A 25,909-nucleotide genomic window follows, 5' to 3' on the forward strand; every position below is an offset into this window, starting at 1 on the left:
GCCAATGTGTTTTCGAACTGCCTCGTGTGTTGCATTTTGTATTATTACCCTGCCACTGACAGTAAAATTGCATACATTAGTTTTGCTCTCGTAATTTGTATGCCTGGATAGTCCATTAATTGCCTGCCAGTGACAGTAAAATTAGTCAATGTGTTTTCGAACTACATCATATTTTCTATTTTGTATTATTACGCTGCCACTGGCAGAAGTATTTCATCCACTGTGTGGTTTTGTTGTATTGCTGCCACAGACAGTAAAATTGACTTCATTAGTTTTGCTCTCATAATTCGCATGCCTGCATAGTCCATTAATTGCCTGTCATTGACCGTAAAATTAGCCAATGGGTTTTCAAACTGCCTTGTATGTTGCATTTTGTATTATTACCCTGCCACTGACAGTAAAATTGTATTCATTAGTTTTGCTCTCGTACATTAGGGTGATTCTGTATGCCTGGATAGTCCATAATTGCTTTCCATTGACAGTAAAATTAGGCAATGTGTTTTCGAACTGCTTTGTATTTTGCAATTTGTACTATTACACTGCCACTGGCAGAAGTATTTAATCCACTGTGTGGTTGTGTTGTATTGCTGCTACTGCCATTAAAATTGCATTCATTAGTTTTGCTCTCGTACAGTCCACTAAATGCCTTCTATTGACACCATTTCATTTTCAGCTCCCTCATCATCTGAACAAACAAAAGAGCCAAGGACTAAGATCATCGAAAAGAAAAGGGATGGCCCACAATACATATCAAGTATAATCCGATTGATCAACTTCTGCAAAGACCTGAATCTAAGTAATGAACATGTAACGTCTTTGAGGAGAACACCATTTGGACGGTTCTACACGCCTATCATTACAAATAAAATCGAAGTCGTATCTATTCGAAAATCCGAATTCCTCATACAAAGAATATTGAAGACATACAACCATGAAAAAAAAGGTTTTGTTATTGGCAAAAAGGTGACAATAAAGAGGAGAGAATGTAAGCTCATATTTGGCTTAAAGAATGGAGTATCCAAAATGACAATAGCTAAAGGTACAAGAAGCGCAAGGCCAGAAACACCATTTGTTACCAGAAGATTCAACAGTCTTTAAACTGTCAATATTGGAGATCTAAAGCGAGTGTTGCTTCAAATTCAAGACGAAGATAGTGATGAAGCAGTTGACGATATAACAAGGATATTAATCCTTAATCTCATGACAAACTTCTTCTTCGCTACTAATGGGAAATTGGTTAATTGGTCATTTTTCCAGTATGTGGAAGATCTGGACAAGATCAATGACTACAATTGGGCGGAAGAAATTGTCAATTTCTTCATGAACTCAGTTCGCAAAGTAATGACAAAAGCAGTGAAATCACCCACAGAACCTAGTCTAAAATATGTACATTGATGCACTAGCTTGTTACTGGTATGTAAACTAACATATCCAAATTTTAACCCATTTTTTTTGTTACACTGATTAATTTCTTCTTGTTTACAGTATTGGTTCCTTGAGCGAACATCAGCAATTGATCCAGAAAAGGATGAACGTTTTCCAAGATACCGAAAATGGAACTTGAAAGATGTATGTCGCCAAGCCAACGAAATTTCGATAAAGCATTTAGAACCAGACCAGATAAAATGAAAACCACACAACGATCTATTATTCTGTATTAACATACCATGTAAGATAGTAAAAATCTTATTTCACTGTCAGTGACAGTGTAGTTGAAATTGATTTAATAAAATGTACTATTTCTCTGTCAGTGACAGTAATATTAAACAATGTTACTGTATATTACAGGTTTCAGTTAAAACGTTGGAACCAACAGATTTCGAAGCTACTTCTCAGGGAGAACTGGAAGATGAAGAAGATGACGTTGATGACATTGAGGATAACGAAGTTGGGGACGAGCAACAAGAACAACCAGTTGGGAAACAAAACGCAAACAAAAGGAATAGAAGAACTAAAGGAGTCCTGCGCGATAAGAGCGATGAATCTGATTCAAAGAGAAAAGTCAAGGGCAAAAAGAAGCTAGTCGATCAAACAGAAAACAATTCCTCTGGTTAAGGAGAAGACAAACAATGTGGTGATAATGAAGAGGCAAGCACCGGAGGATTTGATGCGTTGGCAGCAGCTATAGATGCTGCTAAAATGCCCAACTCACAGTCAAACAACGAAAAAAAGTCACATGACAGAACAGATGCAGATTCTGACAATGACATCACACACATTTCTATGAGTTATGGTCAACAGGGATCGCCTCCGAGTGTACAAGAACAGTCTTCAAACATTAACATCAGAGTTGCACAACTTGAATCCGAGAAAACAAGCTTAGAGAAAGAGGTCACGGATCTGCAAAGTGAAATAGCAAAAATTAAAGATGAAAATGCGACTCTCATTTGCAAAGTAAGCACTCTCACAGTTGATCTTTCGGATAGGTTGTCAAAAATTGAAGAAGAATCGTTGAAGACAAAGATAAGTAATCAGGAGCACACGATCAACATTCTAAACAGCGATTTAGCGCGGCTTTCCGATATACCAACTAACTCTCAGCTAGAATCTTCTCTTAGTACAAGATTGACGAAAGAAGTAGAAGAAATGAAAAAAAAACTCGGTGATGCAACTCAGAGGAATATGTCAATTGAGACTGAGATGGCGAATCTTCGGGCTGCGAATGAGGCATTACAGAAGGAAAATGATGATGTTGAAAAACTTGCAGAATTGAATACGGATGTCATGAAATCTCAGGGAAGCTCTGATGCATCATTTACCACCATCCAGGAGCAATATTGCCAAATTGTTTAACTACATAAAGAAAATGATAGCTTGAAGCAGAAGGTTGAAGATATGCAACTTACTTTGAATGCTGCAATTGATGCAAACCAAAAGATGACTGCAGAGCAACAAAAAGAGGGCAATGATAATGATACAGACTTCGTCGATAATCCGAATCCAACTCGCAAACACATAGCAAAAGCGACTCATAAGTCATCAGCTGTGGCCAAAAGAACAAGATCAAAGCTAAATGCACCTAAAGCGAAGGACGATCTAGGCCCGATCGAACGTAAGATAAAAAAGAACCTGATTCGAAAATCAGTTGTTGCCGACAGGACACGAGGGAAACAGAAACAACGTGCGATCGATGATAATGAACCAGCTAAGAAAAAGAAACGCAAAGATTATACTTACAAGAAAATGGGCATTTACAATTTTCTCTCTGAAGAAGATCAATACATCGTACGTTATCTTACTATACAAATCGCAGAGACAGAACATGGGTATGTATTACAGCTTTTTTTTTAATGCTAAATAATCTTCTACATTTTTAATCTAATATACTCAATTGTTACATAGGGGTACTCTGCAAATTTGGAGGAATCCAGAAGGTTCTGTGGCTGAGTTTGTCCAGATGGATGACATAATACAGTTGCTAAAGAGGAATTCCACAAACACAAATGTGAGAATTCAAAAAACTCATAACTTTACTGTCACTGGTAGCACATTTATAGCTTTAAATACATTTAAACAAAAACTTTGCACTAATTTACAGTCACAAACAGTAAAATTAATAATGTTACTCTCAAAGACAGTAATTTACATTAATAAATAATTTTCGTACTGCATTTGATGTTTACGACGACTGCTTTTATGTTTGCACATGAAGGTTCTTGATGCATACAAGTCGGTTATGCATATGCGGCAAGAGGAAGGAATGTTTAATGACAACATCGATCCGGATTTGGATGGTGAAAGTTATTGTTTTCCGAGTTCACTTCTGGTGAGTCAAATTGTTTTACATCAATTCAAAAAATATTATATATGCTGATATTTGTATATGTGATGTTGTAACAATATACAGGGACATTATCGACAAACGAATGGTCTGCCCTTTTTCTACAACATGCTGGAGCAATGCATTAAGAGGATATATATCTCGACTTATCGGTATCTAATATTTCCAGTGCATTCAGACGGTAGTAGCGAATATGTGTTAGATCATTGGACATTGGTTGTCCTCGACAGAAAAGAGAATGTCTGGAAATATTACAACTCGTTCAGGCCAGCCACTGGGAATGGAGAAAGCATTCACAGAGATCCATATGTGACAGATGCACAGGACATTGTAAGTGAAAATTGTTATTTTTACAAAAGATTCATGGTTATGTCATTTATGAAAACAACACTTTTTTTTTTTGCTTTTGCAGATTCGAGGTGTGGAGTCGTTTGTTAGCAAAAAAAATATCAACGATATTCCAGTGGGTGCCATACTGGAAGATGTTGAAGATTCACCTCAACAGAATCGAAAAAGCGAGGATTGTGGATTATTTGTGTTGTATGTCATCAGACAATACTACCGTCAAGAGCCTGTGGTAAAACTGGATGCAGAAGCGAGCATTTATACAATGAGGAAAGAAATAGTTCACGATTTTCTAAATCACAAACTAACTTGTGAGGACAGAATTCAACGGCAAGGGTCGGTCTGATGTATTATTTACCAGTCATCGTATTTAGTTGTTGTTTTTAAAACAAGTACTATGTTAAAAAACACTATTTTACTGTCAATGGCAGTATATTATGTAGGTGGTGTGTGAATGGTCGTTCTATGTGTTTTTTCGTGTTATCTTATACCAATATTATTATTCTTAAAGTTAAACTCATACAAGAAATACTGTATAACATCAAACCAATTCGAATAACAATGTAAAATTGCACCAAACTAATAATGTTACTGCCAGTGACAGTAAAATAGTAAAAGTTACTGTCATGTGCAGTAATATAGTGCACGTGAATAATGTGAGTTATCCAATGCATGAGTCTATGGTTATCACTACTAAAATTAATTTTGTAAATGTTAATTCATATAATTAAGAACATTTGACATCAAACCAATTCGAATGACAATGTAAAATTGCACCAAACTAATAATGTTACTGCCACTGACAGTAAAATAGTACCAAAACATTAAAAAAACATTAAATAGGTAAAATTACTGTCATGTGCAGTAAAAAACACCTAGAAAAACAGAGAAAAACAGACTCACCTAGAACAACAGAGAAAAACAGAGTCACCTAGAAAAACAGAGTCTATTACATTCAAATATTTTTGTTGCAAGATTTCCTATTATGGTGACCAAACTCAGAACATCTTCCACACTTGATTTTTTTCTTAATATTCTCAACACAAGATGGTATTCTCTTCATTTTCGGTCTGCCCCTTCGCGTCTGGCAAGAAGGAGGTCGAACAATAGGCTGTTCAACCTGTTCAAAATCCACCAAAAATGGATGAATTGGAAACGAGTAAGTGCTACGGAAATACGACGCATAAAACAAGGGATCAATATATGTATATCGTTCTGTTTCGGGGGTATTAAAGAGCGCAACAGCTGCCTGGCAGCAAGGGAAACCAGTAATTTGCCACATCCGACAGGTACAAGTTCTACTAAACAAATCCACAATAACATGCGGATTTGAATGCACTTAAATAACTGTTCCAGTTGACCTTCTCACATTCCATGTCCTTCCAGCTTCCACAAAATTGTTAAGAACCTTTTCCATCTCTGGACACAACATCTTTTTGAAACCCTTCGATTCTGTAATCCTTTCACATACTTTATCCATTACCCATCCCCGAATGGAGTCAATTAACTCTGTAATCGGCAGATGTCGAAATTTCTTCATTGCAGAATTCCATGACTCTACTGCATTCGAATATAACTCACCATACCTACACGTCTCAGCGTAAGCATAAGCCCAATTATCAAAAGGCAACTCCGACAAGAAATCAATAACTTTTTTTGAACCACTTGATTTCAATTTGTCAAGATTCTGATGAAAAATTTGCTTAGTCGGAGCATATGCACAAGCTGTAAATTGTCTTACTAACATATCCCTGTAATTAGGCGGCATGCCACTCAACCTATTCTTCAAATTATTCTCTAGATGCATAATGCAAAAAGAATGATGACAATGGGGAAAAATGTTTTTAACAGCTTCCAAAATGCCTCGTTGTCGATCTGATACAAATGTCAAAACATTATCTGTATTAAGTGCAATTCTTAAATGATTCATGAAATAATCCCAATTAGAAATATTTTCATCCCGTACAATAGCAAATGCAACTGGATAGAGACCGGAAAAAAAATAAAACACAAGAACTGCTATGTTACTGTCACTGACAGTAAAATAAACTATCACTGAAACTGAAACTGAAAATGTAAAACTCACCATTTCTTGCATCTTTCGCAATGGCACTTAGAAGAACACCCTTGTATTTTCCTTTCAAAATGTGCCATCCAATATGAGCATTTGACGACAGAACTAAAATCTAGATAAAGATGCCCCAAAGCTGAAGAAGCACCACTTAAATGAGTTGTCTGCATCATCAACTTCCACGTCGAAAACACTATCGGGATTACAACGTCCAGCTTCGCGAAAGTACAACGTGAGGAATGAAAAAGACAATGCTTCATCTCCAAATACACAACTCATGCTAGCTTCAATAGCTCTCCATGCTACATGATAGTTAATAGTAATCCCGTAATCCTTCTTCGCTTTAATAATAACATCATTAACACACATCAATGGTTTTGCCTGCATATTCTCCACAATAGCTTCAGCTATAATCTTAGAACCCATTCTTAACTTCTTCGCAGCACTAAATGCTGATCCACATATGTGGAATTTCTCATAAGTACGTATAATAAAAAAATCCGTCGAAAATTCAACTGAGGCGTGAATTCTCCATAAACAATTTTTCGACTCTCTGAACTTGCAAACAACTGTCACTCTCCTCTTGTCATTTTTAGTATACTTGAATTCAAATCCAATCTCATATGCAAACTTCGACAAACTTTTTCTAAATTATAGCCGCCCCCCCACGAAATACTTGACCGACATCAGTAATCAAGTTTGCCCAATGTGAACTGAGCAAAACCTTCTTTGTGCAGGAAACACTAAGTGGATTACATAGTGAATTAACAATTGTAGTGTGTGCTTGAACATCAGAGACAGGTAATGTACTGGGAGAACATGCCCTCGACCTTGTTTCAACCAAATTGCACGATGACTGAATTACCTTCACAATAACTTCAATCCTTCGAATAGAAAATTGATCAACTAAGTAAAAGAAGCCCTGATACATCTTTGTCATCTTTTAGTAAAAAATCACCAATCGTGGGGACATGATACATGAACGACAGCTTATCACGATGCAAGTATTCCCATCGTGAACATACAAAATCCACAATAATATTAGCATAACCCATCCCTATTCTAAGCTCTGTAACTGTATAAAACTCACCATATTTTAATAACAGCACAACAGAAGGAATCGTCATATCTGCAAATTCAACTATACATTAATTATACTGTCACTGACAGTAACATAGGCATAAAGTTAAAAGAAAGTCAAATCTAAGCAACGAAACCATGTACCCATCAATTACAACTATACGTTAATTGTACTGTTACTAGCAGTAACATAATAACAAAGGGAAAAACGACTATAAAGGTGTAAACAAATTGTATAATAAAAAATGAACTGCCAGTTACAGTAAAATTATAAAAACTTATAGTGACAACACCAAAACACTTCATTTAATGCTATTACAAAACAAACGTAATACATAAAAAATACTGGGAAATTATCCTTCGAACAAAAACACACACAAAAATTCCAAAAACTCGATAGAATTCAAAACATTCAAATACCGAACGTCAATATTTCCGATTTCCCGTAATTCACATTCCGATCGTTTTCCGTATTAATTTTTTTTTTGAAAAATAGCTTGACTATGTTCGAATTCATTCACGCACCGTACTTATCTGCAGTGGAGATGAACGTATAGCGCGAGATTCAACGAAATTTCTTGCAAGAGAGAAGCGATTGACAACATAGAGAAACCTTATGTTCGGACGTGTAGAGAATACTTAATATGCTTAGGGCACAATTAATGAGCAGCTCATATATGAGGGCAAAACTGTCATAAAACAGTAATTTGCCTTTTTTACTTAGTAAGGTGTAAGTGATGGGCTCATGTGTAAAGAAGAAAAAGGCCCTAAACCTAGAATAATAAAGGTGTATGGTGGGGGACTTTATCACAAAAACCCCTAAAAAAAATATTTTTTTTTTTTTTAAAATAAGCTGTTGGAGAGAAAATAAGATCTTTTTACAAAACTACTTCTACCCACCTTTTTTTTTTATTTAATATCTTATAATGAGTAAAAACAAGAAATATGGTAATTACCAAACACTCTAAAAATTAATTCTAAAAATAAGATGTAACAACTTATCAACTTTTAAAACAGAGCTTATCAACTATTTAAAATAAGCGTAGCCAAACACCCTGCTAAATCTAAAAAAGAGAATTTGGATATAGGTCTCACAAGTTCGTTTTTTGGATGGCGAACAAAGAAGATGTAGATAATAAAGAGAAACGAAACTATCCTGAAAACGATCGTAACATTGATTACGAATGGTATACTCCTCCTCTAAAACTCAGCTGATACTTCTCTTATACTTTCTTCGTAGTATTATCATTTATTTACATACATACATACAGTAAACCTAGCAGGGTGAAGATGGAATTTGTTGAACCCGACCGAGGCAAATGATAATGTTGGCACGAGATTTCTATTTGTGAAGATTGAAGAAATCCGCCATACGTGGAAATTAAAGATTGGCAAAGATTTGTTTTCCATGTTTATTTTGGAATTAATTAGAGTCCTATTCTTGTAATATTTTTATTAGGACTTAGATTTATTTCCATGTATTATATTCTAGTTAGGTATCTTTTGTACTTATCTAAAATAGAAGTAGAAATCGACTATGATTCTATTACCTAGTTAATCGATTTCTTAGGGCCCAAGTTAGGTTTAGGGTGGTGGATTTCGTGCCTATATAAGGCCCCCAACCTCATATAAGTCCCATGGAGCTTTAATAAGAAAAATCCCAGCATAAAGGCTTTGAAGGGTGCAGCCCGTGCTGCAGCCCTGTCTGCACGGCAGGTGTGGCAACAGAACAGGTTTCTTCTACCAGGCCATAAAGAAGATCGGCGTTTCGGGAGAAGTGCTTAAAAGATCTCGGGAGAGGTCGATCCGCCGTTTGAAGGAAGTTCAACATTGGAGGAAGTCCAAGAGTGCGGAGGAGGAATTGCTTTGATTATCAACAAGTTCGAGTCGTGTGCAAGAACGGCGTATCACATAAAGAGGGAGTCTTTAGTGTTTTATTAAGTCCTATTAATGTACACTTAAATCTGAACTAGTTTTGCAAGTCCTCGTGGATGTAGGGTACATTTGTATCCGAACCACATTAAATTGTTGTGTTCTTTATTCTGCTTTTCGTAGATTTATTACTGTGACAACACAACAATTCTGTTACGTCACCTAATGTCGTAACTAGTAGTCTGTCTCAACAGATGAGTGGACTTTGATAGGCATTCAAATTCAACAATTGGCATCAGAGCGGGTCACTAGATATACTTAGTGTCCGATTTTGGGTTTTGATTTGTTTGCTTTGCTTATTGGATGACGTGTGTTCACAAGGAAGGTTGAGACGGAAGTCTGTCACGGCATTCACCCAATTCCGCTGCGTTGTAACGTGCCCCGTGATGGGACACTCTGATAGAAGACCAAGACGGGTGAAGAAAAGTGGCATCTCTGTTGCAGGGGGAGTAAATCTCATCTGCAGGGGGAGTTCTTGTTAAACATGGATTCTAACCAATCTATGCCAAAGGGGGAGATTGTTGGCACGAGATTTCTATTTGTGAAGATTGAAGAAATCCGCCATACGTGGAAATTAAAGATTGGCAAAGATTTGTTTTCCATGTTTATTTTGGAATTAATTAGAGTCCTAATCTTGTAATATTTTTATTAGGACTTAGATTTATTTCCATGTATTATATTCTAGTTAGGTATCTTTTGTACTTATCTAAAATAGAAGTAGAAATCGACTAGGATTCTATTACCTAGTTAATCGATTTCTTAGGGCCCAAGTTAGGTTTAGGGTGGTGGATTTCGTGCCTATATAAGGCCCTCAACCTCATATAAGTCCCATGGAGCTTTAATAAGAAAAATCCCAGCATAATTTGAAGGGTGCAGCCCGTGCTGCAGCCCTGTCTGCACGGCAGGTGTGGCAACAGAACAGGTTTCTTCTACCAGGCCATAAAGAAGATCGGCGTTTCGGGAGAAGTGCTTAAAAGATCTCGGGAGAGGTCGATCCGCCGTTTGAAGGAAGTTCAACATTGGAGGAAGTCCAAGAGTGCGGATGAGGAATTGCTTTGATTATCAACAAGTTCGAGTCGTGTGCAAGAACGGCGTATCACATAAAGAGGGAGTCTTTAGTGTTTTATTAAGTCCTATTAATGTACACTTAAATCTGAACTAGTTTTGCAAGTCCTCGTGGATGTAGGGTACATTTGTATCCGAACCACATTAAATTGTTGTGTTCTTTATTCTGCTTTTCGTAGATTTATTACTGTGACAACACAACAATTCTGTTACGTCACCTAATGTCGTAACTAGTAGTCTGTCTCAACAGATGAGTGGACTTTGATAGGCATTCAAATTCAACAATTGGCATCAGAGCGGGTCACTAGATATACTTAGTGTCCGATTTTGGGTTTTGATTTGTTTGCTTTGCTTATTGGATGACGTGTGTTCACAAGGAAGGTTGAGACGGAAGTCTGTCACGGCATTCACCCAATTCCGCTGCGTTGTAACGTGCCCCGTGATGGGACACTCTGATAGAAGACCAAGACGGGTGAAGAAAAGTGGCATCTCTGTTGCAGGGGGAGTAAATCTCATCTGCAGGGGGAGTTCTTGTTAAACATGGATTCTAACCAATCTATGCCAAAGGGGGAGATTGTTGGCACGAGATTTCTATTTGTGAAGATTGAAGAAATCCGCCATACGTGGAAATTAAAGATTGGCAAAGATTTGTTTTCCATGTTTATTTTGGAATTAATTAGAGTCCTATTCTTGTAATATTTTTATTAGGACTTAGATTTATTTCCATGTATTATATTCTAGTTAGGTATCTTTTGTACTTATCTAAAATAGAAGTAGAAATCGACTAGGATTCTATTACCTAGTTAATCGATTTCTTAGGGCCCAAGTTAGGTTTAGGGTGGTGGATTTCGTGCCTATATAAGGCCCTCAACCTCATATAAGTCCCATGGAGCTTTAATAAGAAAAATCCCAGCATAAAGGCTTTGAAGGGTGCAGCCCGTGCTGCAGCCCTGTCTGCACGGCAGGTGTGGCAACAGAACAGGTTTCTTCTACCAGGCCATAAAGAAGATCGGCGTTTCGGGAGAAGTGCTTAAAAGATCTCGGGAGAGGTCGATCCGCCGTTTGAAGGAAGTTCAACATTGGAGGAAGTCCAAGAGTGCGGAGGAGGAATTGCTTTGATTATCAACAAGTTCGAGTCGTGTGCAAGAACGGCGTATCACATAAAGAGGGAGTCTTTAGTGTTTTATTAAGTCCTATTAATGTACACTTAAATCTGAACTAGTTTTGCAAGTCCTCGTGGATGTAGGGTACATTTGTATCCGAACCACATTAAATTGTTGTGTTCTTTATTCTGCTTTTCGTAGATTTATTACTGTGACAACACAACAATTCTGTTACGTCACCTAATGTCGTAACTAGTAGTCTGTCTCAACAGATGAGTGGACTTTGATAGGCATTCAAATTCAACAATTGGCATCAGAGCGGGTCACTAGATATACTTAGTGTCCGATTTTGGGTTTTGATTTGTTTGCTTTGCTTATTGGATGACGTGTGTTCACAAGGAAGGTTGAGACGGAAGTCTGTCACGGCATTCACCCAATTCCGCTGCGTTGTAACGTGCCCGGTGATGGGACACTCTGATAGAACACCAAGACGGGTGAAGAAAAGTGGCATCTCTGTTGCAGGGGGAGTAAATCTCATCTGCAGGGGGAGTTCTTGTTAAACATGGATTCTAACCAATCTATGCCAAAGGGGGAAATTGTTGGCACGAGATTTCTATTTGTGAAGATTGAAGAAATCCGCCATACGTGGAAATTAAAGATTGGCAAAGATTTGTTTTCCATGTTTATTTTGGAATTAATTAGAGTCCTATTCTTGTAATATTTTTATTAGGACTTAGATTTATTTCCATGTAATATATTCTAGTTAGGTATCTTTTGTACTTATCTAAAATAGAAGTAGAAATCGACTAGGATTCTATTACCTAGTTAATCGATTTCTTAGGGCCCAAGTTAGGTTTAGGGTGGTGGATTTCGTGCCTATATAAGGCCCTCAACCTCATATAAGTCCCATGGAGCTTTAATAAGAAAAATCCCAGCATAAAGGCTTTGAAGGGTGCAGCCCGTGCTGCAGCCCTGTCTGCACGGCAGGTGTGGCAACAGAACAGGTTTCTTCTACCAGGCCATAAAGAAGATCGGCGTTTCGGGAGAAGTGCTTAAAAGATCTCGGGAGAGGTCGATCCGCCGTTTGAAGGAAGTTCAACATTGGAGGAAGTCCAAGAGTGCGGAGGAGGAATTGCTTTGATTATCAACAAGTTCGAGTCGTGTGCAAGAACGGCGTATCACATAAAGAGGGAGTCTTTAGTGTTTTATTAAGTCCTATTAATGTACACTTAAATCTGAACTAGTTTTGCAAGTCCTCGTGGATGTAGGGTACATTTGTATCCGAACCACATTAAATTGTTGTGTTCTTTATTCTGCTTTTCGTAGATTTATTACTGTGACAACACAACAATTCTGTTACGTCACCTAATGTCGTAACTAGTAGTCTGTCTCAACAGATGAGTGGACTTTGATAGGCATTCAAATTCAACAATTGGCATCAGAGCGGGTCACTAGATATACTTAGTGTCCGATTTTGGGTTTTGATTTGTTTGCTTTGCTTATTGGATGACGTGTGTTCACAAGGAAGGTTGAGACGGAAGTCTGTCACGGCATTCACCCAATTCCGCTGCGTTGTAACGTGCCCCGTGATGGGACACTCTGATAGAAGACCAAGACGGGTGAAGAAAAGTGGCATCTCTGTTGCAGGGGGAGTAAATCTCATCTGCAGGGGGAGTTCTTGTTAAACATGGATTCTAACCAATCTATGCCAAAGGGGGAGATTGTTGGCACGAGATTTCTATTTGTGAAGATTGAAGAAATCCGCCATACGTGGAAATTAAAGATTGGCAAAGATTTGTTTTCCATGTTTATTTTGGAATTAATTAGAGTCCTATTCTTGTAATATTTTTATTAGGACTTAGATTTATTTCCATGTATTATATTCTAGTTAGGTATCTTTTGTACTTATCTAAAATAGAAGTAGAAATCGACTAGGATTCTATTACCTAGTTAATCGATTTCTTAGGGCCCAAGTTAGGTTTAGGGTGGTGGATTTCGTGCCTATATAAGGCCCTCAACCTCATATAAGTCCCATGGAGCTTTAATAAGAAAAATCCCAGCATAAAGGCTTTGAAGGGTGCAGCCCGTGCTGCAGCCCTGTCTGCACGGCAGGTGTGGCAACAGAACAGGTTTCTTCTACCAGGCCATAAAGAAGATCGGCGTTTCGGGAGAAGTGCTTAAAAGATCTCGGGAGAGGTCGATCCGCCGTTTGAAGGAAGTTCAACATTGGAGGAAGTCCAAGAGTGCGGATGAGGAATTGCTTTGATTATCAACAAGTTCGAGTCGTGTGCAAGAACGGCGTATCACATAAAGAGGGAGTCTTTAGTGTTTTATTAAGTCCTATTAATGTACACTTAAATCTGAACTAGTTTTGCAAGTCCTCGTGGATGTAGGGTACATTTGTATCCGAACCACATTAAATTGTTGTGTTCTTTATTCTGCTTTTCGTAGATTTATTACTGTGACAACACAACAATTCTGTTACGTCACCTAATGGCGTAACTAGTAGTCTGTCTCAACAGATGAGTGGACTTTGATAGGCATTCAAATTCAACAATTGGCATCAGAGCGGGTCACTAGATATACTTAGTGTCCGATTTTGGGTTTTGATTTGTTTGCTTTGCTTATTGGATGACGTGTGTTCACAAGGAAGGTTGAGACGGAAGTCTGTCACGGCATTCACCCAATTCCGCTGCGTTGTAACGTGCCCCGTGATGGGACACTCTGATAGAAGACCAAGACGGGTGAAGAAAAGTGGCATCTCTGTTGCAGGGGGAGTAAATCTCATCTGCAGGGGGAGTTCTTGTTAAACATGGATTCTAACCAATCTATGCCAAAGGGGGAGATTGTTGGCACGAGATTTCTATTTGTGAAGATTGAAGAAATCCGCCATACGTGGAAATTAAAGATTGGCAAAGATTTGTTTTCCATGTTTATTTTGGAATTAATTAGAGTCCTATTCTTGTAATATTTTTATTAGGACTTAGATTTATTTCCATGTATGATATTCTAGTTAGGTATCTTTTGTACTTATCTAGAATAGAAGTAGAAATCGACTAGGATTCTATTACCTAGTTAATCGATTTCTTAGGGCCCAAGTTAGGTTTAGGGTGGTGGATTTCGTGCCTATATAAGGCCCTCAACCTCATATAAGTCCCATGGAGCTTTAATAAGAAAAATCCCAGCATAAAGGCTTTGAAGGGTGCAGCCCGTGCTGCAGCCCTGTCTGCACGGCAGGTGTGGCAACAGAACAGGTTTCTTCTACCAGGCCATAAAGAAGATCGGCGTTTCGGGAGAAGTGCTTAAAAGATCTCGGGAGAGGTCGATCCGCCGTTTGAAGGAAGTTCAACATTGGAGGAAGTCCAAGAGTGCGGAGGAGGAATTGCTTTGATTATCAACAAGTTCGAGTCATGTGCAAGAACGGCGTATCACATAAAGAGGGAGTCTTTAGTGTTTTATTAAGTCCTATTAATGTACACTTAAATCTGAACTAGTTTTGCAAGTCCTCGTGGATGTAGGGTACATTTGTATCCGTACCACATTAAATTGTTGTGTTCTTTATTCTGCTTTTCGTAGATTTATTACTGTGACAACACAACAATTCTGTTACGTCACCTAATGTCGTAACTAGTAGTCTGTCTCAATAGATGAGTGGACTTTGATAGGCATTCAAATTCAATAATTGGCATCAGAGCGGGTCACTAGATATACTTAGTGTCCGATTTTGGGTTTTGATTTGTTTGCTTTGCTTATTGGATGACGTGTGTTCACAAGGAAGGTTGAGACGGAAGTCTGTCACGGCATTCACCCAATTCCGCTGCGTTGTAACGTGCCCCGTGATGGGACACTCTGATAGAAGACCAAGACGGGTGAAGAAAAGTGGCATCTCTGTTGCAGGGGGAGTAAATCTCATCTGCAGGGGGAGTTCTTGTTAAACATGGATTCTAACCAATCTATGCCAAAGGGGGAGATTGTTGGCACGAGATTTCTATTTGTGAAGATTGAAGAAATCCGCCATACGTGGAAATTAAAGATTGGCAAAGATTTGTTTTCCATGTTTATTTTGGAATTAATTAGAGTCCTATTCTTGTAATATTTTTATTAGGACTTAGATTTATTTCCATGTATTATATTCTAGTTAGGTATCTTTTGTACTTATCTAGAATAGAAGTAGAAATCGACTAGGATTCTATTACCTAGTTAATCGATTTCTTAGGGCCCAAGTTAGGTTTAGGGTGGTGGATTTCGTGCCTATATAAGGCCATCAACCTCATATAAGTCCCATGGAGCTTTAATAAGAAAAATCCCAGCCTAAAGGCTTTGAAGGGTGCAGCCCGTGCTGCAGCCCTGTCTGCACGGCAGGTGTGGCAACAGAACAGGTTTCTTCTACCAGGCCATAAAGAAGATCGGCGTTTCGGGAGAAGTGCTTAAAAGATCTCGGGAGAGGTCGATCCGCCGTTTGAAGGAAGTTCAACATTGGAGGAAGTCCAAGAGTGCGGAGGAGGAATTGCTTTGATTATCAACAAGTTCGAGTCGTGTGCAAGAACGGCGTATCACATGAAGAGGGAGTCTTTAGTGTTTTATTAAGTCCTATTAATGTACACTTAAATCTGAACTAGTTTTGCAAGTCCTCGTGGATGTAGGGTACATTTGTATCCGAACCACATTAAATTGTTGTGTTCTTTATTCTGCTTTTCGTAGATTTATTACTGTGACAACACAACAATTCTGTTACGTCACCTAATGTCGTAACTAGTAGTCTGTCTCAACAGATGAGTGGACTTTGATAGGCATTCAAATTCAACAGATAAGGTATCTGAAAGATTTATTCCCTCCATCTCTAAGTAATTTTTGATAAAAGGCTCGATAATGTTATTTGTTATTATTCTATTGTTGCTCTAAAAATTGTAAATCCAAAGTATCACAATGTATATTTTTCTATTTTTTTGCTATGTTATTAGATGGTTTACAAGAAGCCTAACTATATATATTTTTTTGTTATTAGATGGTTTTAAAAATGTTTTATGCTCTTTGCTTTAGAGGGTAATTAGCTAAGCTATAAACTCTTTAAACTGTGTAGAGAGATGTTTAAGAGCTTGTAAGTTCTAAGAGAACTGTTTTATGGATGTTTTAGAGCTAATAAAATACCAAAATAAGCTATTAGATAGGTTATAGGGTCCAATACAGTTTACACATCTAAGGTATATACTTTGTAACACTTACCCCTAAAGTATGATTTGTAACACGTATGCCTCAAGCTCAATTCAATTTGTATTTTAAATTCTAATACCTTAAAATTTTCTCTTTTTATTTAAAATAATAACTAAAAGAATAATTAAATTATACAACTGGAAATATCTGTTGATAAATGGAAATTTTAAAATTTTAAAATATTAACTTGTACTGTTAGGTACATATTTAATAAATAACATCTAATTGTTATTGGACCAATTAATCGAATTATATTCATATCTATGAATTTTAAGGAATCAATACATAAATAATAGTAATCTTAAGTATTTAAATTTATTTTAGTTCATTAATTTCTTAAAATTTATTTTCATTCATTATTATATAACACATATTGCTTTTTATATTATTTTTCAATAATTTAATTTTAGTTACTTTTCAATTTTTATGATCCAATAATTATTAGATTTTCATGTTTACTATGTTTTAATTTTAAAATATAAAATATTTAATGTTGAAAGGTAAGTATTACAAATGATACTTAGAGGTTAAGTGTTACATAAATTATACTTCAGTGATGCAAAGTGTATTTCACCCTAGTTTATAAGTTGTTCTTCAAAAAGTAGTTACCGCACATTTTTTGAAAAGGGGCAAATATGTCACGAGCTTCCTAATTTTAGCATTGATAATAGGAAAATACTTTAAAACTTTTTATTATATTTCACAAATACGAGTAAGTAAATGCTACATGAGTTATTCACATTGGTCTATTCTTAACCGTAAATTTGCACATAATCATACATACCCATATGTATGTACGCTTAGTGATAATTATTTAACTACTGGCAGATAAGCCGGTGTAACATCTAACCGTCCCACAGATACCCACCATATTATATAGCTTCCTATTTTTCTGGATTACATTTTTTAACCAACGGTAAAAGTTATTTAAAAATACGAAAAATTGGAAGCATTAGGAGTTGCTGTATGAATTCTAACTTCGGTTTGTTCTTTATTTCTATTTTACATATAAATTAAAAGAAGCAAACATTAATTTATCTCAACAATATTGTATTTATTGAGGAAGAATAGTATGTTGCGTATACTAAATTATTTATCTAAACTTAGTCTTTAATCTTATTTAAAAAAGATAAAAATGATGAAAATTTACCATTTTCTACTGTTGTTTAAAAATGCAATTAAATTTTTAATTTGAAATAAACTAGCTTGCAATATCTCGTGAGATAATAAATGAACATGCCGTAAAAACAAAAAAAAAATGAATTTCTCAAACTCTTAAACTAGCTTACTTTCTCTCAAACTCTCAACCAAAAAAATATCTGGACGTTAATTTTCGACTCATGCAATAACATATTTGAGATAAATTTTATATTTTTACGATTCTTGAATTATGTATGTCTCAAATGAAAAAAAAAATTATGCTATTTCCGTGTTGTTCAATACGGGACCTAGTTTTCAATTTTTTTTTAAAAAATTCCGCGTTTTTAATCTTGAATCGTAGATGGGGATTCCGTGTTGAACAACACGAAATAACCTAAAGAAAATCTTTTTAAAAAAAATGAAAAATTTACGTGGAAATTGGAATGATCGTCGTCCATTTGGTTTACTATCCGCTTACTAGTGGTTTACTATCCGCTTACTAGTGGATAAAATCTTAAGAAAATGTGACAATTTACGAAATTGAAAAGGAGAAAATTTGTTAAATTATAAGAATTTTTGGAATTATATTGAGATTACTATACAACCGTCATTTTGCGTCTATCAAGCCCCTTTCAATATAGAGGGAAATATTAATTTTGCCATTAAATTCCCATAACAAAACATATGGCAATTTATTGAAAAATGATTTATGTTTTGCAAATTCGAGAACAAAATCTTGCCGTTTAACTGTGAGCCAAACATGTCATCATGTTCCAATCTTTTTTATATATTAATGTGTAATAAAAGAAAAAAAAAACATTGTAATTTATTGACCTCAAGCTTTAGATATTTTATTTGTCTTGTTCATTGGAACTTGCAAGATATTCTAAAATTAAAAATTAATGTCGATGATGTTCTTGCACCAAAAGGCGAAATCTCTCGCCCCCAGGGCCCCCATTACTTGGCCGGACAAGGATTGATGGAGGAATGTATCATGGTAACTCAATGGCCCGTTAAGGTAGCGGACCCGGACCTGGTGCCCACAAGGAACCAACCCTCATTGGAGTTGAAATTCTCACACTGCGGCTGCCAGGATTCAATCCTAGGACCTTGCACCAACTTACCACCTCCGGAACCAGTTGAGCTATACCCATGCGGGTTGTCGATGATGTTCTTATTTAGTGTTTAGTTGTTAATATATCGCTTAGGTGGAAATTTTCAAGAAAATATTTAACAAAATATACCCCACAAATTCTATTAATATTATAAGCAATTTGAACGCACAATGAAATCAAGCAAATAAAATTCGAAGAACAGTGGCGGAGCCAATGTAGAATCATATGGTGCCATGACCTTCAAACATTTCTCAAATCTCAATTTTTCTATATACAAATTTAAAATAAATAAATAATGTATAATAGTAATAATATGTCTAATTGGGCTGATCTAATGGACCTATGATTTATTTATCCATTGGGTCACAAGCCCAATTTAGGAGTCCACTACAACGAAAGTTCAAACACCTCCAAATAAGGTTGGGGCCCAAAAAGATAACACAACCCAATCAACGAGATATAAATGAAGGTTCTAACTCATTTGATAAGGTAAGTTCTATTATTCAAGCAATTCAACTGCATGTACTCTCTTAACTACTTCTACTACTCACACGTCTGACTTGAGCGTCTGAGGGCTTTTCGCCGGATCAACCCCCGGCCTAGTTCATGTGTTCTCTGTTCGCAGGTATCTCAGGACCATCTAACTCGTGAGCTCGTGATCCACTTTGCTCTCCCAGCTTATCCGACCTCAATTACTTAAGGTGATCTAAATCTACCATCATCAAATAGCATTAATGATCCCTCCTTGATTTTTTCAGTATATTTGGTCCCTCGAACTTAAAATTCTGACTTCGTTAATACTGAAGAAAATAGTGACAAAAGAGACAAGAAATTGGCAGCGAGGATAAGAAAGGATTGTGATATATATATATGCAAGTAAAAATATTTGATTTTGGATGAAGAAAGTGACCTATGAGATAAATAATGTATGATTTTGGCACTTCTCTACGCACTCTTCTCATTATCCATCCCCAGTGTTTTTATTGCTAAACCTCTTATCCAGTTTCAATCAATTTCGTTTTTATGGGTTCGATAACTCAAACAGCTCGAAAATAAATAAATTATATTTGACAAACAAAGCCCGACTTATATCCAACAATTAAATACAACTTGTAATAATTTTGAGTAAATAATAATTATTAATTACATGTGAATGCACCTGTAGATCAAGAATTATTTTAAGGATAAACTTGCTTTTTCTTCTCTTATTTAGTCATCCCTACAAAATTAGTCACGAGAACATACGTGCTACTAATTTAATAAAATAAAATAATTAATTATATGTTTCAACTTTTGTAGCGGGGCTATGTTGTCAATATAATGTGTTATCAATTTCTACTATTTAGTCAATATAACTTAGAGCATCTCCAATGGAGAGGGGGTTTTCCCCCTCCCTTCCCCCTCTCCTCCTACTCCACCTTCCTCTCCCTCAACTTTCCAACCGTTCGGTCTTTTATTACTTTTTTTTCAATCCTCACTCTCACCACTATAATAATAATTATTATAATTATTACTAATAATAATTAATAATAAAAACAATGATAATAAATAATAACAATAATAATAATTTTAATTATAATAATACAATATTCAAATAAAAGTAAATAAATAATCTTCCACCAATTCAATAATTAAAAAACAACAAGAATAATAACCATTAATACAATAAAATAAAAGATAAGAAATGGAAAAAAATATTAAAAGTCTTTATTTACAAAATGTTGATTTTATTGAAATTATGTGGTATTAAATTATGTAACTAAATAAATGAAATAAAATAAAATAATGATATAATATAAAAATAAATACAAAAGAAAAAGAAAATAAAAAATAAATAAATTTGATATGTAAAAAAGAGAAAAGAAAAAGGAAAAGAACAAAAAAGAAAAAAAAAGAAGCGTATAAATTCGTAGCACATTCGTAGTTAGGGTTTCCTCATTAATCGGTATGCCTCCAGTAAAGATTTCGGCTACTGCTCATGTACAGATCGATAGCGGGAGTTAGAGAACCAACGAAGGTGATTTTCTTGTTCCTCTTTCTGATTTTTTTTTTTATTTATAATTATTTTTGTTGCTAAATTAATTTAATAATGAAGGTTTTTGATTGAGAGATGCAATTTGCCCGACATGAGTTTCATGATTAGAACTAGTTGATATTTCTTGGGTTTAATAATATGTTGTACTATGATCAATTGAATTTAGTCAAGAAGGTGGCCTATTAGGCTTTTTGATTATCTAGTTAATGCTAATTTGTTTTCATTGTGATTTATGGTTTTAGCCCTTTTCTAATTCTCATTAGTGGATTTTGATAATTTTTTGTAGGGGATTTTGATTAACATCGGCCTGCTATTTTTTTTATTTTAGTTTGTTTGAGGAAGAAGATTAATATAGTGGATTACGTATAATTTAGTAGTGAATTACATTGATTCAGTAATGAATTACATCAATTTAGTAGTGGATTACATTAACTTAGTAGTGGATACCGTTAATTTTTGTACTGGATTACATTAACTTAGTAGTGGATTACATTAATCCAGTAGTGGATTATGGGTAACAAATCACAACTTTTCTTAATTTTTTCTCCTTTTCTTATATTTGGCTTGTTGATGTTGAATTTTTTGAAATTATCATTTGAATGATTAATAACATGTGGTGGTTGTCTAATGTAAATTGAAACTCAAAAAAATATTTCTTACAGGTGATGTGACATGTTTTTTGAGTAGTTACTTATGTTTAACTCGCTTTGTGATGCAACGAAAAATAAAAGTGAGTATGAAACATTGAGCATTATATAATGAAGCACCCGTAGTTCAATACATTTTCAATATCTTTGTCCATCAACTTGCGTCTGTATAGCCTTGGAATTCAATTAGAATTTTTTTGTAATAGTAGTTTTCTTATAAGGGCAAATGGCAAAAAGGCCCATCACATGGGACTTAAATGCATTTTAGTCCACAAAAAAAACAGTCTCTCAATTAAGCTCATCCCCATGTCTTTAGTCTAAAATACCCTCAATAATATAATTCTTAACAATTCCACCCATTATGCTCTAACTTCCTTAATATTACACATTGACCCCGGATTTAAACAAATATATCACATTAACCCCCAAAACTTTTTTTTTTCAGAAAATAATTTTTTTTCTGAACTGTTTTTTTTCCGGCCAGATTCCGGCGTTGACTTTTTTTTTTTTTTTTTTTTTTTTGAAATTTTTTTTTCCTGATTTTTTTTTTCCGGCCGGTCAACCACCGTTGACCGCCGGTCTCCGGCGTTGACTTTTTTTTTTTTTTTTGAATTGTTTTTTCTTAGAAAAAAAATATTTTAATTAATATTACTGTCTTGACTACTAAATTACTGTCTCAGACAGTAATATTACTGTTTGGGACAGTAATATTATAAATATTATTTTCCGAACAGTAATATTATTAATATTATTGTCTAAGACAGTTAAATTACTGTTGGAGACAGTAATTTAACATCGAAGACAGTAATATTAATTAAAATAAATCCTTTTTAAGGAAAAAAAAAAAAAAAAGTCAATTAACAGTTAAGTTACTGTCTCCGACAGTTAAATAACTGCTGGAGACAGTAATTTAGCAACGAATACAGTAATATTAATTAAAAATATTTTTTTTAAGAATAAAAAAGTCAATTAACAGTTAAATTACTGTCTCCGACAGTTAAATAACTGCTGGAGACCGTAATTTAGCAACGAATACAGTAATATTAATTACAAATATTTTTTTTAAGAATAAAAAAGTCAATTAACAGTTAAATTACTGTCTCCGACAGTTAAATAACTGCTGGAGACAGTAATTTAGCAACGAATACAGTAATATTAATTAAAAATATTTTTTTTAAGAATAAAAAAGTCAATTAACAGTTAAATTAATGTCTCCGACAGTTAAATAACTGCTGGAGACAGTAATTTAGCAACGAATACATTAATATTAATTAAAAATATTTTTTTTAAGAATAAAAAAGTCAATTAACAGTTAAATTACTGTCTCCGACAGTTAAATAGCTGCCGGAGACAGTAATTTAGCAGCCAAGACAGTAAAATTAATTAAAATATTTTTTGTAAGAAAAAAAAAAAAAAAAAATTCAACGCCGGAGGCGGTCTCCGGCGGTCAACGCCGGAATCTGGCCGGAAAAAAAATATTTCAAAAAAAAAATTATTTTCTGAAAAAAAAAAAGTTTTGGGGGTTGATGTGATATATTTGTTAAAATCCGGGGTCAATGTGTAATATTAAAGAAGTTAGAGCATAATGGGTGGAATTGATAAGAATTAGGGTTAAGATTGGGGTCAAAATTGAAATTTGGGTTAAAATTGGTTAATTGGTGAAATTGGGCTAGATTGGGGTGTAAATCATGAAATTGGAGTTGAATTGGGTTTCAATGAATTGGGGGTAATTTTGGTATATATAAAGGGATTTTCCTTATTTGCAAATAAGTTTGAATGGGGTGGATTTATTTGAAAGACAAAAAAAATGGATGTCCCTATTTTAATTAAGTGCCCTTGTCATGGGCCTATTTGTCATTACCCCATCTTATAATATTTAATTGGTTTTCGCTGATTTTAGTTTTTTGTAGCAGTTTGTTAGATTGGATTTTGTTTTTTTGGTAAGCACATTATTTTTTTTTCCCACTGATTTGCATATCTATATTTATAAAGCTCGCTATTAAAATTTTGTAGTGAATTTTGGTAATTTCATAGTGGATATCAATAATTTCGTTGTGGATTTCGCGTAATTTTCGTTGTGGATTTTTATAGTTGTAGTGGATTTTCGTTGTGGGTTACATTATATACATAGTGAATTTTGATATGTTTGTAGTGGATTTTCGTAATGGAATACATTAATTACATAGTGGTTTTCAATAATGATATGCCTAATTGGGCCAACCCGATGGGCCTACAAATTATTTACCTACTGGGCCACGAGCCCAATATCGAAAACCACTATCACCGAGGCCCAATCACCTTCAAGTAAGGTTTGGGCCCGACAATCTCAACTAAGCTATAAATAAAGGACGTTTGAACGCATTCCTTAAGGTACGTCCTATTAACTGAGCAATACTATTAAATGTATTCTCTGAACTATTTCTACTATCAGGACGTCTGACTTGAGCGTCGGAGGGGTTTCCGCCGGATCAACCCCTGGCCTAGTTCACGTGTTCTATGATCGCAGGTATCTCAAGGTCATCAAGCTCGTGAGCCAGTGATCGACTCTGCTCTTCCAGCTCATCCTATCTCAACTATCTAAGGTGATCTATTTCTAGCATCATCATTTTGGCGCCGTCTATGGGAAGGCAAACACAATCACGTAGCGCACGAGCTTGATGACCTTGAGATACATGCGATCATAGAACACGTGAACTAGGCCGGGGGTTGATCTGGCGGAAACCCCTCCGAAGCTCAAGTCAGACGTGCTGATAGTAGAAATAGTCCAGAGAATACATTTAATAGTATTGCTCAGTTAATTGGACGTACCTTAAGGAATGAGTTCAAACATTTATTTATAGCTTAGTTGAGATTGTCGGGCCCAAACCTTACTTGAAGGTGATTGGGCCTCGGTGATAGTGGTCTTCGATATTGGGCTCGTGGCCCAGTAGGTAAATAATTTGTAGGCCCACCGGGTTGGCCCAATTAGGCATATCATTAAGTTTATAGAGAATTTTCGTAATGGAATACATTAAGTTCATAGTGGTTTTCGTTAATTGTATAATAGTTTTCGTTAATTACATAGTGGTTTTCGATAAGTTTATAGTGGATATGAATTTGTTAATTTTTTTAAAATCGAAATGTGAAAGCAAAAGTAAAAAAAAAATTAAAAATTAAAAATCAAAATAAAAAAAAATACTTAAAACATCCGAATTTTCTAATTTTCTTATAAAAAAACTCCAAAATAAAAATATAGTTAAAATTAAAAAACACCATTTAATCAAAATTATAGAAAAAAAAAACATTTTTTTTCTGAAAAAAAAATAGGATTTTTGTATACGAGATTTGAGGGGACTTATTTTGGCAAAGAGATTAGTAGTGGAACTCTAAATTAGTGGGATTTGATTATGCAAAAATAGTTTAATTATATTTTATGAATATAATAGGGGTAAATGGGATATTATGCTAAGTGAGGAGGTTATCCCTAATAGTGGATAAAAAAATGGATTTATGTCTCTAAGAAAATTGTGTGAGGGGGTTATCTCATATAACCCCAATTTTACATTTTCTTGTCAAAAAATGTTTGATGAACTTCTTAATCGTTGTGCCTAAAGTGTAAATTGAAAGAAATCAATGGCACCGAATTCGTGTAAAAATCAGAGATTTGCACAAATAAATAAACAAAAACTTGTGTAAAGAAATGTTGTGCAATGAAAATTAAAGCAACACAAGTTTTAAATCATTATCCACAAGTATATAATCTGTAGATGTACCTTCACATGGGGAAAACTTTTATTAAAACAATATTCAAATAATACAAAAGAAAGAAGTAGAGATCTTCTCTTTTATGAAGAAATCACAAGATGATTTCTCCGTACAATAATTTCCTAGAATTGATGTAGAACTCTAGGAGTACATACAAATCAGTATTCAATGATATATATTGATATTGAATGATATTGAATAAATACAAACTCATTTCTGTAGAGAGCAAAACACAAACAAAACATGTTGTTGTAGAGAGTGTTCCAATACCCAAAGCTATTTCCTCTCAACTTTCTTTAGAAATTGGTAAGAAATGAACTGATGACTTCTCCATTTCTAGAATCCAAGAGTTCATTGTCCTGCACGAAATAAACACACTATAGAAGATAATTGGATTTCGGATTTTCGGGTTTCGAATTTTCGAGTTTCGGGTTTCGTGTTTCGGGTTTTAATCAATCAAGTACTAAAATAATTAATCGCTAAACTAGAATTAACCACCCACTTACTAGCACTAATAAAACCAATTATTTAAATAAATAAAATTGATTTAAAGAAAGTTAAAACAATAAATTATATTTGACTTTTATAGTTAAATATCCAACATAAATTATCAATAAATGAGGGAGTATATAACTCTTGA

At 35.0% G+C, this 25,909-nt stretch overlaps 1 protein-coding gene across 1 annotated transcript; it reads right to left on the reverse strand.

Annotated features, from left to right (window-relative positions):
• Positions 1-5,465: 5,465 nt before the first annotated feature.
• Positions 5,466-6,623, reverse strand: LOC105970545 (uncharacterized). The gene is made up of 3 exons (XM_088821178.1): positions 6,375-6,623; positions 6,213-6,312; positions 5,466-5,923 (listed from the first exon to the last, which is right to left on the reverse strand). Exons 1-3 carry the CDS (start codon positions 6,621-6,623, stop codon positions 5,466-5,468), a joined length of 807 nt encoding a protein of 268 aa, XP_088677304.1.
• Positions 6,624-25,909: the final 19,286 nt, after the last annotated feature.

Source organism: Erythranthe guttata, chromosome 8, assembly GCF_056151865.1.
Source record: "Erythranthe guttata isolate IM_541 chromosome 8, IM_541, whole genome shotgun sequence".
In the NCBI taxonomy this organism is placed as follows: Eukaryota; Viridiplantae; Streptophyta; class Magnoliopsida; order Lamiales; family Phrymaceae; genus Erythranthe; species Erythranthe guttata.